Here is a 13,870-nt window from a genome sequence, read left to right on the forward strand (position 1 = left end):
CACATCAATTAGATTTTATACAAATTAAGCCAATCCAATAGTAACTAGGCCTACATGAGATGACGGTGAAAAATGATATGAATATTTTATTGCATACGTATTTGTAGCGTAGAAAAGGAAGTTAGGTATATATATTAAATTATTGGCTCTATTGGACACATCCAAACATTTAAACAATGATTGAAACTAATGATTTTGTTGCTCATAATTCAGTTTTTTTAAATATCGAGGCAAATAATGTTTGCATTTTGTTTAAATGTCCAATACATAAGATAAAATAACTGGTTTGATAAAATAAGTGTTTCTTAAATTGTCCCCACTAAAGCTCTGGTCTGATCTGCCTAATCAAATCTCAAAGAATTTACCATACAAAATAGTAATTCCTGTTATACGTTAATAAGCAAAATGAAAACGAAAGGTGGGCTCCTAATTAAAAGTAAGCAACGTCTGAATATCTAATACCTAACTGATACCAATTATAAAACACACCTGACTGACTTAGATGCATCAAATGTCAATTCAACGACAGATTACCGAGACCTTTTGTGTTTCATAGTATCTGGGCTAGAAAAGTTTTCTGTTTATAAACACAACAATTAGGGAATCATTGACATACCGTATACACCTGTGAAGCGACAAGTAAGTGAAGACATTCCGGATTCAGTCTTGGCTTCTACCATCAACATGTTCTTGCAACCACTGTTTGGTGTCATTTTGTTGTCCATTATTACAAATGTTAATGGCCAGGCTGGTAAGTTATAGCTTTTATTGTTTTTGATTGTAACAATGGAATCAAATTTCTTAATGATATGGACAAAATCATGTATTAGGAAGCGTTGTTGAGCAACTTTTGTATAATCTCAAAACAATTAAAGTAAACTTAATGCTACTTTTACGGAGTTTTCTACTCATTAATAAAATTAATTAATTGCTGTAAAATCATTTTTTTTTCAATTAGTAATGCCGTTACGTCGAATTATAGTTGAGCTTTGAGGGTAATATGCTCAGCTATCGATCCAAATGTCTATTCAAAATAAGATTTTGATTCTGACATTAAATGCAACCCCAACGATTCGCTAAATAAAGATCTTGTGTATGTTTGTTCTGTGAAGGAATATTGTTTTCACCTGTGTGCTGAATTGTTTGATGAGATTTTTTGTTCATTTTCTAATTCGTTCGTTTAATTATTTACTTTCTTAAAGTTTATATTAATATTGTCCAAAATATTATTATTGGCCTTGAATTTTGTTATGCAAAGTATATTTTTAATGAAAAATGTGATAATCCTGGTAAAATATTTTAGTTACCATGCTTTAACCTTCTTTTTAAAGATATAAAATTAATGATAATGTAATTGGTCTTTTGGTAGTGGTATAGTCTAAACAATATAATTTCAATTTTTTCAGTTTAACAAGTTATTAAAGTAGCCTATCCACTATTTAACAATTGTCTATGCATGCTTTAAAACGGGACTCTACAGCTCACTATGTCGGTCGGTTGGTCGGTAAACAGTAACTCAAATTTGAGCACGCTACTGCAGCCTTGTATATGGCCTTGTTTTTAGTCGCGTGGAAGCGACTCTATAGTTCACTATGTCGGTCGGTCGGTCGGTCGGTCGGTCTGTCGGTCTGTCGGTCCGGTATCACTATGCGTTTTATCGCTTTCTGACCTTATCTTGATATCAGTTTAATCTAGCTAAGTCAATTTTTCACAGTATATTCCTTATGGCCAGGAATCGATGTGGTTATGTTTTCACGGTGCGCAATAAAAAATTACGCGGTCTACGCACGATTTAACGAAATCACGTTTGTAATCATATCTTCACAACCATGAATCACAATTAAATAAAATTTGGTACTCATAAATTTCAGGGCATAAATCATCATATGGCAATACAATTACGTGCGTAGCGCATGTAACGCATGCGTACGCGCGCTTAAAATTTTCTTAATTTATTTTCGACGAAATAAGAGTACGTTTCAGGCAATTTTAAGCGTTTACAAAATTGCCATGAGTGCGCAGATTTTTGTGCGCGCACTGCGCGTTAAATGTTGTTGCGCACTCTTTTTGCCTTATTTCTGTTTTCTTGACTTACTTTTCAACTCGAAATTACGTTATACGAGCACGTCAAAAGTGACAGGCTACGCACGTGTAAATTAAAAAAATATAACTGTTTTTAAACATTTCAACATTTTTAAACATGTTCAGTAATTTCGGTCAGTTGGTAGGTTGGTCGGTCGGTCGGTAAACACTAAGCACATGACTGCAGCCATCTATATGGCCTTGTTTTTTTAGGTTCCTAGTTCGTATAAACGATACAATGAGTGTCACTTTTGAGGTTTTCTTTTGTTGATTTAAATACAAGTTTCATTATTTATTAGTATAATTATAATCTTTTAGATTCTTCTATTATAAACTAACTCAATATTATATTTATACACAAGGGAGTGTCAAAGTGCTGTGGTACTTAACATTCCAGCGTTTTGGCTCCATGTTATGACTTCAGCAAAACCTAGTAAAAAAAATCAGCTATTTTCTATAGGCGATATTTCGTGCGAATCAAAATAATTTTTAGTATGCACCATTTTTGCATAGCTGTAATGTCATTCTTTTCGCGTGTCAGTCAAGTTGTTCTTGACAAGTAGAAATTGTTATTTTCTCAAAAGTCGAACAGAATTTCTTGCAGAAATGGTTTCGGCAAATGGAAAATATGACTATACATGCTCCAAATGCAGTTGGAAACAGGCTCGATTGAAACACTTTTCGCAAAAATGGCTTTAATTTTAGTGAATTCGCTGTTATTCAATTATTTGCTGTGAACCCTTGTTAGGTTTCAAATTTACTATTTGTTATTGAAACTTGATAAGATATTCTTTTATATAATTATATAATGAAGAATAAGATACAGAGTTAAATAACACTTAACAAACGAACGAGACTTTATGATTTGTTATTGAAGCAGCAAATCTTATGAATGTTGATATTTGATATCATCATACCTTTTATGGTTGAACTAATAATGAAGGGATATGAATTATATATAATTATTATTGTTATGTAACTTCTAAACAAATTAATAAAACTAACGAAAGCATTCTGTAATTTAATCTTCATGACGGTTCTTTTAAATTTTTAAATAAAAAATAAAACCATAAAAATGGTGCGATAATAATATAGATAATCCCTGTTTTGGGACACCCTAATAAGGATAAGTTTTCCACTTCCAATTAATATTATTTATTTTGTACAACACATAAACAGAAGAAAGCCCTCAAATATGTCACCCTAACGCTAACAGAGGTTCTAATAAATAATATATAGTATATAGGATTTAATTTTTCTTAAAAAGCAGACAAGTGAATAAGAAAAGCAATTAAAGTATAAGTCTTAAAAGCCGAATAATCAGATGATACGCTTTGCGTAATCTCTTCCAAAAGTAAGTTTCTATATAAACATTTTCGGTATTTGACATATTTCACGTATTTAAATGATGCAATATCTATTGAAGAAGAGTAAAGTAGAACAAATGGCTTTCCAATAAATAGTATCTCACCGACCTAGAATTGTATTGGTTAGAGATACAATAGAAATACAAACGATTATCTAAGGTTATAGGCAAATAGTAAAGTATCCAAAGAAAGAAAACAGTATTTTTTATTGATCTCTAGAAATTCATTTTCTCTAACTGATACAAAGCAGACAAATCTTTACAAATAATTAATTAATATGAATATACAATATTTTTTTTGAACGTTTTATATCAATACAAAATATTAAAAAAAAAATGAAAAAATATTGGGCAGCCACAAGTCCATGCATTTTCCTTATTGGCATCATTGGAAAGCTCTGGAATATACGAGGTGATTGTTTTTTTCTTAATTAGTATGGAAATTGATACATTGTAAAAATAGAGGAAGCCATTTTCTATGCTCGATGGTTTATGCTTTGTCAATAGATGTTTATTACTGTAGAAAATATATAAAAAAAGAGGATGGGTCAATCAATAGAGTTTTGTGACAGATATGCTTCCCATTATATATCATATTCCACATAGATAATTGAGATTCCAGAAGATATTGTCTAGGTAAAATGTCCATTGGAGCGCATGAGACGATTCACTCTTATGAATACAAATTATTCGTGGTTGTGAAGAATATAACAATGATGACTCTGGTATTGAGGACGAGTATACATATTTTTATTTTCAGTGGTCGGTATCGATATAGGCGTCCCGCTATCAAGTTCAACAAATTATGTTCAAATTATCCCTCTCCTCTGAAAAAGTTTTTAACTTGAACAAATATTAATAAACAAAAAGATAATGAATGCTTCTATATTGTAAATAGTCAATTGAGTTTAAACGACGTGGGTTTTATAATGATGATAAAAAAAGTAAAAACACTCTATTTAGGCGCACATTTTCCACTAGTTAAGCATGATTTTCATTTAAATTATTAGCCCGAATCAAAAGCTATTGTGCAAATCGAATAACAACAGACACGCGATTGAAAAGAAAATTGCTTATTTAATCAAATAAATAGTCATTTTTAGGATTGTTTTTTCTGCGAAAATAGTAGGTTCGAATTAATGTATTCACCAATTCACCAATGTTCAACTGTATTCTAAGAAACAATAAGAGAATTGTGCATAAATGATCACAATGTTTTCTCATTCACGACGTAGACATAATTGCAAGAACAAGTGGCATTTTCAAAAAAGTTGCTGTTTCGTATAAGGTTTTCACACGCTTTAAATACATAAAATAAAATGTCGGCTTCTTTTGTTTACAATACCCAACTCCTTAATTATTAGTGACGTCATCGCTGTTCATCATCTCTCTATATTCATAACTAATTTCATAAATATAACTCTTCCTTTCAGCTTGTGGTGTAACAGATGGAATTTGTCAGAATGGTGGTACGTGTATGAGCTCTGGCAATGCGTTTAAATGCGCATGTCCATCAGCGTACACAGGAAATTCCTGTACACAAAGTAAGTTTGGCCTGTGCCCTCGATGTTTCTTTTTTTTTGCGAGAAACAAAATGGTATGAAAACGAAATACATTATAACGTATTCTTGTTCGTTATTGATCATGCAAAATCTCAAAACCGTATTACGTTAACATTCAAACTCAATCACTATCCTAATGCACTATGTTGTATAGAACGAATCAAAAATAATAAACATTTGTATTTACAGGTGTGAATGTTCCATGTATTCAGAATTCAATTACTTGTAGTGGGAACGGACAATGTGTTAACTTTGGAATATCATATTATTGCGTGTGTAATGCTGGTTACATCGGGTACAATTGCGAGGCATCGACCAGTGCAAGCATTATTGCTGATGGAAATGGTAGGAAGAAGATAATAGTTCTATTTGTATTTTTATTAAAGAAAAAGCATACACAAAGAAGCATAACGCTCACTAGTTGCATCGTTAAATTATTGTCAGAATTCACAATTTTCCAATCAGCAACACGATTAGATATTAATTGTATTTTTAAGTGTTTTAGTTTGTTAAGTTGTCGTGATACTAACTAGATATATGTATTGCACGCCATGTGTGCCAATTATACACATTTTAAGTCTAAATGTCATTTACAACCTACGCTATCATCAGCATTTATTTATTATAGTTTCTTGAATGTTCAATATTGATTAAAATAAATTCCCTTGAACAATTTACAATACAAAATGTAAAACAACTAACATGTTATGATGTTAGAGTAAAGTTGTTTTTTTTAAATTGCAAACAACGTTTACAGATTAATATGTTTTTTCAAATGTCATCTTTTATTATAATTTCTGATACAGACGCGTGTGGTCTTTCTCCTGGACTTTGTTCGAATGGTGGAACGTGTATCAATTCTGGAAACGCGTACAAGTGTAAATGCCCCGATAATTTCGTTGGCAATTGCGATATAGGTAAGTATGAATTCCTGACATGTGTATATCCAACACTCTTTACTGTGCACCAATTGTAACATCTTCTATCTGCACGTATAGCAATGAGTACGTGCAGAGCAACCTGTAATCTCTCTATTCCATGACGAGACGCAAGACGGTAATCGCTTCATACCGAATCAACGAAACAACTAAGTATTCAATTGTTCTAATTATACCTTACAGACGATCCAGATGCACCTTGCGCATCGAATCCTTGTCTTAATGGAGGAACATGCATGAACGTCTTGACATCATTCACCTGTACCTGTTCCAGCTCATTTACTGGTTTATTGTGTGAAACTTCAGTACTTGGTGAGATAATTATCTTGAATTTATGCTTTATATTATTTACTCTGAAAAATTAATTTATATCATCCTTTTCTTTAAATAATTATTTTATTGTAATTTCTGATACAGATAATTGCGGTTTGAATCCTGGAATCTGTTTGAATGGAGGAACATGTATAAACTCCGGAAACGCTAACAAATGCAAATGTCCTGATAACTATATTGGAACTATTTGTGAAACAGGTATGAATACAATGATCTCACAAGTTACAAGTTTAAAATGCCACTAACACTCGAAAACGACTCTACGTGCTGTACAGTTAGACATTGTAAACACGTTATTACTTTTCCAAGTAGTATATAAAATAGTTTGGTCACCTCACGAATTTATAGCTTATTACATTAAATTCTGACTTTCTTGTATCTTCCATATCAGATATTTATTTATTTCTTCACCAACAACGGAACGTGTATTGTTTACTATCATATTTTCAACTGAATCATGTCGTAATTATTACACAACATGTAATAATAGTTTTCATAGTCAAAGATTTAAGAGAATTTTAGTGATGTATAACATCAAAAAACTATACAGTTTAGTTGATGTATCATTGCACTTATTGTTATGGTTTTGTTTCAGAGACAAGTGATAATCCTTGCTCAAGTAGCCCTTGTCAAAATGGCGGAACGTGCAGAAATATCGGTGCAATCAATAATTTGATATACGCGTGCACCTGCCCAATGTTTTACCATGGAGATAACTGTCAAGATTTCACACAATCCGGTAAATAAAATTCTCATTAGGTTTAAGCTGAAGTAGAATATACTCTTGTTAATCTGGCATAATTGTATGCTCTCAACGTTATACTTTCTCATGACTAGCGTACATTACGGTACCTGAAGTTAGCCCATAGGCTTTAAGTGGGGTTTGATACAGTTGGATGCCATGTGTAGAGCCTATATTCCGTAACGTAGAACTGTTAATACCAAACAGTAGTCTGGGATTCCTTGGTTTTAGTGATCTTTAACGTATTTGTTATACCCCATACAACAACGTTTTTGGAAATCTGAAACGTACTATATATATAAACTTTATTTAGACACGAGACTGATGTGCACTACAACTAGTTCAATCAATATTGATTGTTTTTACACAAGTTCGTGATATTACAAAAAAAACAACACCATATAAATACGACAAAAACGATAGAAAAAAATTGAAATTGAAAAGAAACAAAATATACAGCAGAATTCCTTTCATCTGACACCTCTATTTAGGGTACACCATACCGGTACTTCCCGCGTAAACGGAAACCCTTATCGAAGTGTATAATGTATGGGGATTCTACTGTAGTACATAATAAATCTTTATGTTTTCAATTCAATTCAATTCAATTCAATCAATTCAACTTTTATTTCAGACAAACTGTCCATATGAAACATATAAATACAATAAAAAATAATACAAAGCATTATGTGACAACCGTCATGGAGAGAGGACTAATAATTATTTGTTGACATATAGTGCCTCTTAAAATAATAGTGATAAAACACACATTTTCTTGCCATGTAACATAGTTTTATTTCTACGTAATGTAGTTTTGAAAGTTTTTTTGTATCTCGTAATTCAAAACATAGTTTTTCTAGTAAGTAAAATCATAATTTTTTTTATATTTTATCTTAAGATATGTGTGGTTTATCAGTCGGTTTATGTTCAAATAGTGGAACATGTGTTAATTCTGGAAATTCATACAAATGCGAATGTCTGGGAACCTTTGTTGGAACCACCTGTATAGATGGTAAGTAACTTTTCCGATTTATAATCTAAAAACACTCAAGAAAAGTATGTATACATTTAATGTTGCTACTAAATGGTATTAACTAAAACTCTCTGCTGATAACATTATTATTTACTTACTTCTGAATCACATATTCTGCAAAGTGTTGCGTCCCATATGCAATTGGCACAGAAGGTCCAAAAATTAAAAAAAACGACAAACAAAATGGCATAATTCTTTAAAAAGAAAATTATGTATACCGAAAGATTTTAAAATTCCATTTCTAGTCACGCGGTTTAAACATTTTGGGCACATTTTTAACATGGGGCATAATAGTATGATAGTACATTAATTTTATATTGTCCTATTAATAGTTTCACCTACTGCACCGTGCTCATCAAACCCATGCCAAAACGGAGGTGTATGTGTGAACGTGATGTCAGATTCAACAACCGAATCATTCAGGTGTGATTGTGTTGGTACATTCACTGGTGTTCAATGTGAAACGTCTACTCTTGGTAAGTTTCGATTTACGATATCAATATCAATATGATTGGTTCTTTTTTAAAATTATTTTTCTTTCTTTTATTTAAAATGTTATGAACTTAAAATATTCATTATATAACGCCAAAATGCGACGTAAGATAGATAACTATCGTGAACTCATGGTCGTCATTGAAGCATAAACATTTGAAAATTAAGATGAACTTAAGAGTTTACAAACGAAGTAGAAAATGCACAATCTAGATTGTTAATAAATCTGTACTGCACAGAAAGTCAAAATTACCATTCCAGTCATGTGATTGAACAGCCCTTTACCGCACACACATTCTGTATAACAGGCTGTTGTTACTGTATTTTTAGATTATTGTGGAAGTAATCCATTTTTGTGCAATGGACTTGGCACCTGTGTCAACAGTGGTAACTACTACAAATGTCTTTGTAATGCAGATGTGATGGGAGATGATTGCGAGTCTCTAAGTAAGTGGCCTACAAATGCAAACTAGGCCAAATAAATAAAGCTAAAGCTAGAGACCAGACAACGATAATATTGGGGTAAATTAGACGGGGAGAGATTTGTAATTGTACTGTCTGAGGTGATCTGGAAACTAATATAACTAAAAAATACATTTTAATAATTAAAATTGTAGATATAAAAACTATTAACATTTCTTTACGAGCGCCACCAGTAGCATTTTGTTATTCCTTACGAGCGCCACCAGGAGTGGCATTTTGTTATTCCTTACGAGCGCCACCAGGAGTGGCATTTTGTTATTCTTTACAAGCGCCACCATTAGCCATCTGTTATTCTTTACGAGCGCCACCAGTAGCCTTTTGTTATACCTTACGAGCGCCACCAGCAGTAGGATTTTGTTATTCTTTACGAGTGCCACCATTAGCCATCTGTTATTCCTTACGAGCGCCACCAGTAGTATGATTTTGTTATTCTTTACGAGCGCCACCAGTAGTCTTTTAATTGTTATTCATTACGAGCGCCACCAGTAGCTACTGCATTTGTTGTTCATTACGAGCGCCACAATGTGTTTCTTATTTTTTAAAATATTATTATAGGTATGAAACGCCATAAATTCCAAAAATGTTTTTCTTTTTGTAGGATTATTAACCTCGACATTAATACATTACAAGTCTTCCGTGTTTTAATTAACCTTCTTTATAATTTGAAAATTAACATAAAACAAATAGGACACTCTCAATATCTGAAACTAAACATGTTTACTATAATAATATGAGTAAGTTTCTAAAGATCGTTAGTTGTTTATTAGGTAAATAAAGACAACACAGTCGCTTTAAATATTAATGAATAAAAATTCATAAAGATTATTATTTCCTTTAAAAGCTGACAATACTCCATGTTCGTCGAGCCCATGTCAAAACCAAGGAGTCTGTATGAATGTGGGTACAACATTTTTTACATGTTCATGCGTCAATGGATATTCTGGAAGTTTTTGTGAACAATCCCCAGGAGTTACAGGTATAGTACAAAACCTGATACTTTGCTTATAATGTGTCTACGTCGATTGTATCCAGTGGAAAATGTTACTTTAAATACCGTTTGTCTAATTAAGTAATCTAAGTAAAAAATCCCAAACGTGACAATTATGGAAGGTAGAAAGTTAATTTCACATTGACGAAAACATCTTTAAGAATCAGTTTAGGTGCATCCTAAAGAGTACTAAGAAACAGGAAAATAAAAAGATCTCTGAACACTGTTTTCAAGAACCAAATAATGCAAATTATTGTAACTATTTATATTCACTAAAATTCACCTAAATTATCTACCCTTCTACACGACACCGCGATTGGTTTTGACCAATCACAAACATTGATTTAAATTATTAACAGTACATAAGTTAATTTGATCGTTTATAGATTATTGCGGATCAAACCCTGGTGTGTGTACCACTATAGGCCTAGGAGAATGCGTTAATAGTGGAACATATTGTAAATGTTGTGATTCAAGCGGACTCAACTGTATTGCATGTGGTGTTAGTGGTAAGTATACGCCTACTAAGCTTACGAGTTGCCTAACCTTCATAACACCTATGATAGGCCTACAACAACTATTATATAAGCTTACTAGATTGTTGTATTGAATATAGCTGTGCCTATTTTAAATGTTTTTATTTTAAATTTCCATATTTGTTAACTCGGGAAAATATATCTGTATCGGAAAAACCGTATATTAATAATTATTATTATGTATTTTCTAAAAATAAAACGTATGAATATTTTAGATTGTTGGTGCTCTGGTTGGAGTTTTGAGTTTATTCTTTTTTTTGTGATTGAAAACCATATTACATTTTTGTCAGTAACAGTTGAACTACTAAAGCAAACTAATGTTCTTATTGTTTATTTTGATTTATTATTTTATGTTTACAAGCGTTAGTCAGTTCACCGTGTTCACCATCTCCGTGTTTGGCTGGTGGAACGTGTACCGTAAGCAATGCAAACTTTGTATGTACGTGTCCAACAGGGACCTCAGGTAACAGATGCCAGTTAAGATTGCGAAGTGGTACGTGAGTTTAAAAATACTATTATTTGATAAATCCGGGTTTTAAATACGTCCGATGTTCCGATATGTAAAAACATTTTTTAAATGGTGCTACATAACTATTTTGTTATGTAAAGTAAAGAAATTAATTTTTATTTCTTAACATTTTAGATAGTTTAAAAAGACCCCACAAATATTTATAGAATTTATTCTTTAATTTTATCTTTCATTAAATTTGTGTTAATAAATATAAGTAACATTTTTTTTGTCATTTAAGGTCCATTAGATTGCCCGGTGCTTGGATGTCCGACCGGAGGATCATGTATCAATTTCGGAACATACAGCGAATGTTACTGTACAAACAACATCCCTTGTCATGAGCGTAGGTTTAAATTCCGATACGATGTTTAATATCTAATATTCAAGTCTCTAATGGATATCCGATGAAATAGCGTATTACTTATTGGGGATATTCATTAGTCTTGGTGCTAGACAGTGACTTTTTTTTTTAAATGCACACATTATAACGGCGTACGGTACGTGAGCTATAATCGCGTCGCCGTCATTTAGTTAACGTTATACATTTTACATAACGTTTTACATTTAAATATAAAACATACAGAAATATGTACCGTATCATTTCAATTTCCTCGCTCTGTTTCGGCTGTTTACTGTGGAATAATAGTAGGATACAAGAATGTTTTCTTGTGAAAGCAATGATGCGTTAGATTACTGATTACTACAGTACGTAGACAAACGTAACACGTACGAATGAGCGAATAATATGCAAATGTATTTTTGTAAGCTCTGACGTATTTTAAATATTTACTGCACATAGATTTGGAGCCGTGTTCAAACAATCCTTGTGGTTTTGGTCAGACATGTATCTATGAAGGCGGTTCCAACTACAGCTGTGTGTAACTCGAATGACTGATGTGTCATGTAAGTAGACATTTATGTGTAAAACGTTTTATTTTGTTTATCCTTTTCATTCACATGTTATTTACTCGGTAAAGTTCATAATAGAGACATAACAACAAGTGATTTGACCAATCAAAGGCGATGGATTATTCGAACGGTCACTTGTCATTTGTTAACTCGCCTTCGTTGAGTTACGTCTCTAGTAGGAACAAAGCTTAAATAAAAACATGGACATACGCTTTTCTTATTGCTCACATACGTTACAATGTATGCATTATTTAGCTTACATATTTTTAAACTAAATTGTTATTTTTACATTTGTGAAAAAAAACAACAGGTGATCTGACGTCATTGAAAGTCTTTGCAAAAGATGATACAACGTCAAATGAGGGCGCTAAACATGCACGAAATCAGGCCATTCAACCATTAATCGTTTAACAGTAAAGAAAAGTTAGTTTGTAACACAATACAGCAATAGTCTGTTTGAACTTCTGAACTTTATAACGTTGTTCGGTTGATGAATTTTTGTTTATAAGCAATATTAAAAGACTAAGTCTTGAGTATTTTTATAGTCAACTTTTAATCCAAGTAGGTATTTAACAAAGAGGTAGTACTATTGATTAAAATACTTTATATATAATATAATAGCAAAATAAAATATTATTAAGGATTTTGACGAGTTCGTTTTTTTCTACACCTTACACAAAATCCTGTTTGATCAAACTTTTGTAAACGTAATAGAACTATAGCCAAACTTTAACGAAACATATTTTTGTATTAGTATGTTTCGATCCTGATAATAGCCTGTATTTTAATAAATATAATATCTTAACGTAGTATCTGGAATCACATAATATACTTGCAATTATAATATTATTATTAAGGTGGGTGGTGTAGAGCGTAACTATATTAAATTATATATGTATTATACACTTGTAAATGGGTTTACATTTTTATCGATTACTGTAAATCAGTTCTATGCATTTATAGCTGAAATAAATAACTAGAAGTATATAAAGCGGTGACCTTTAAATGTCTTAAAGAATTATTATTTACATTGTGGCTTTTACATCATATTACTTGCACATTTTATCAAACACTGGTAACAACCTCCAAAAGTTTCCAGACTCGAGCGTTTTGAAACAAACAACAACTTCAACAATATAAATAATCAACTCTAGAGTATAACGGAACTGTAATTCTTGGATGTCATTTTAAAATCTTTTTTTTTCAAAACATAATTGTTAACATATTTCTAATCTCGCAATGTACTTTGCTATTGATGTTAATATAATAAATTGTTATTCTAGCAATGTTCTTTCCTATAGGTGGATTGGATACATGTTTGTTAATCTTGAATCATAAATAAAACTACACTTTTTAGTAACAGCGACACTAATCGTAAGGCTCACTATCACTGCGGCCATTGGATTTAGACAGAGCGAGGAATAGGCTTGAACCCGACTATGAAATACTTCTAATAAAATAGCTAGTTTGCCCGATGGAATATTATTCGAAATGATTACAATAAAAATCATTTAAAAATTTTTCACGCTTTGCGATAATTATAAATAAAGGCAATATAGTATTCATATTTTGTATACTTTTCCTGTGACAAAACAAGAATGAAACCAAACAGTATACATTAACAATTACGTTTTTAAATATGTTATATTAAAAAAAATAAATAAAGAAGGCGTAATTGGTAATTCAAGAAATATGATTCATATACTATATTATTTTTTCGGAATGTACTGTGAATGGCGTTAGTTTAAACTATCTAGTTATGTCCGTTTAAGTAATACGTCATTCATAAATTACACACGCATAACGGAGTGTAACTAGCGCCATCACAATACAACCACGGAAATGATGGTGGTACACCTACAAAGTATACTTAAATAAAAGTAATATCGTAACCC

General features: G+C 31.7%; 1 protein-coding gene across 1 annotated transcript; it reads left to right on the top strand.

The window, feature by feature from the left end:
• The first annotated feature begins 627 nt into the window (after positions 1 to 627).
• Positions 628 to 13,040, top strand: LOC140054164 (uncharacterized). The gene is made up of 16 exons (XM_072099052.1): positions 628 to 751; positions 4,882 to 4,992; positions 5,200 to 5,355; positions 5,817 to 5,927; positions 6,132 to 6,260; positions 6,366 to 6,479; positions 6,877 to 7,020; positions 7,922 to 8,035; positions 8,389 to 8,532; positions 8,879 to 8,995; positions 9,873 to 10,007; positions 10,406 to 10,528; positions 10,917 to 11,048; positions 11,305 to 11,409; positions 11,866 to 11,969; positions 12,286 to 13,040. Exons 1-15 carry the CDS (start codon positions 685 to 687, stop codon positions 11,946 to 11,948), a joined length of 1,785 nt encoding a protein of 594 aa, XP_071955153.1. The 5' UTR covers positions 628 to 684; the 3' UTR covers positions 11,949 to 11,969; positions 12,286 to 13,040.
• The last annotated feature ends 830 nt before the right edge of the window (positions 13,041 to 13,870 follow it).

This window comes from Antedon mediterranea, chromosome 7 (genome assembly GCF_964355755.1).
Source record: "Antedon mediterranea chromosome 7, ecAntMedi1.1, whole genome shotgun sequence".
Lineage (NCBI taxonomy): Eukaryota > Metazoa > Echinodermata > Crinoidea > Comatulida > Antedonidae > Antedon > Antedon mediterranea.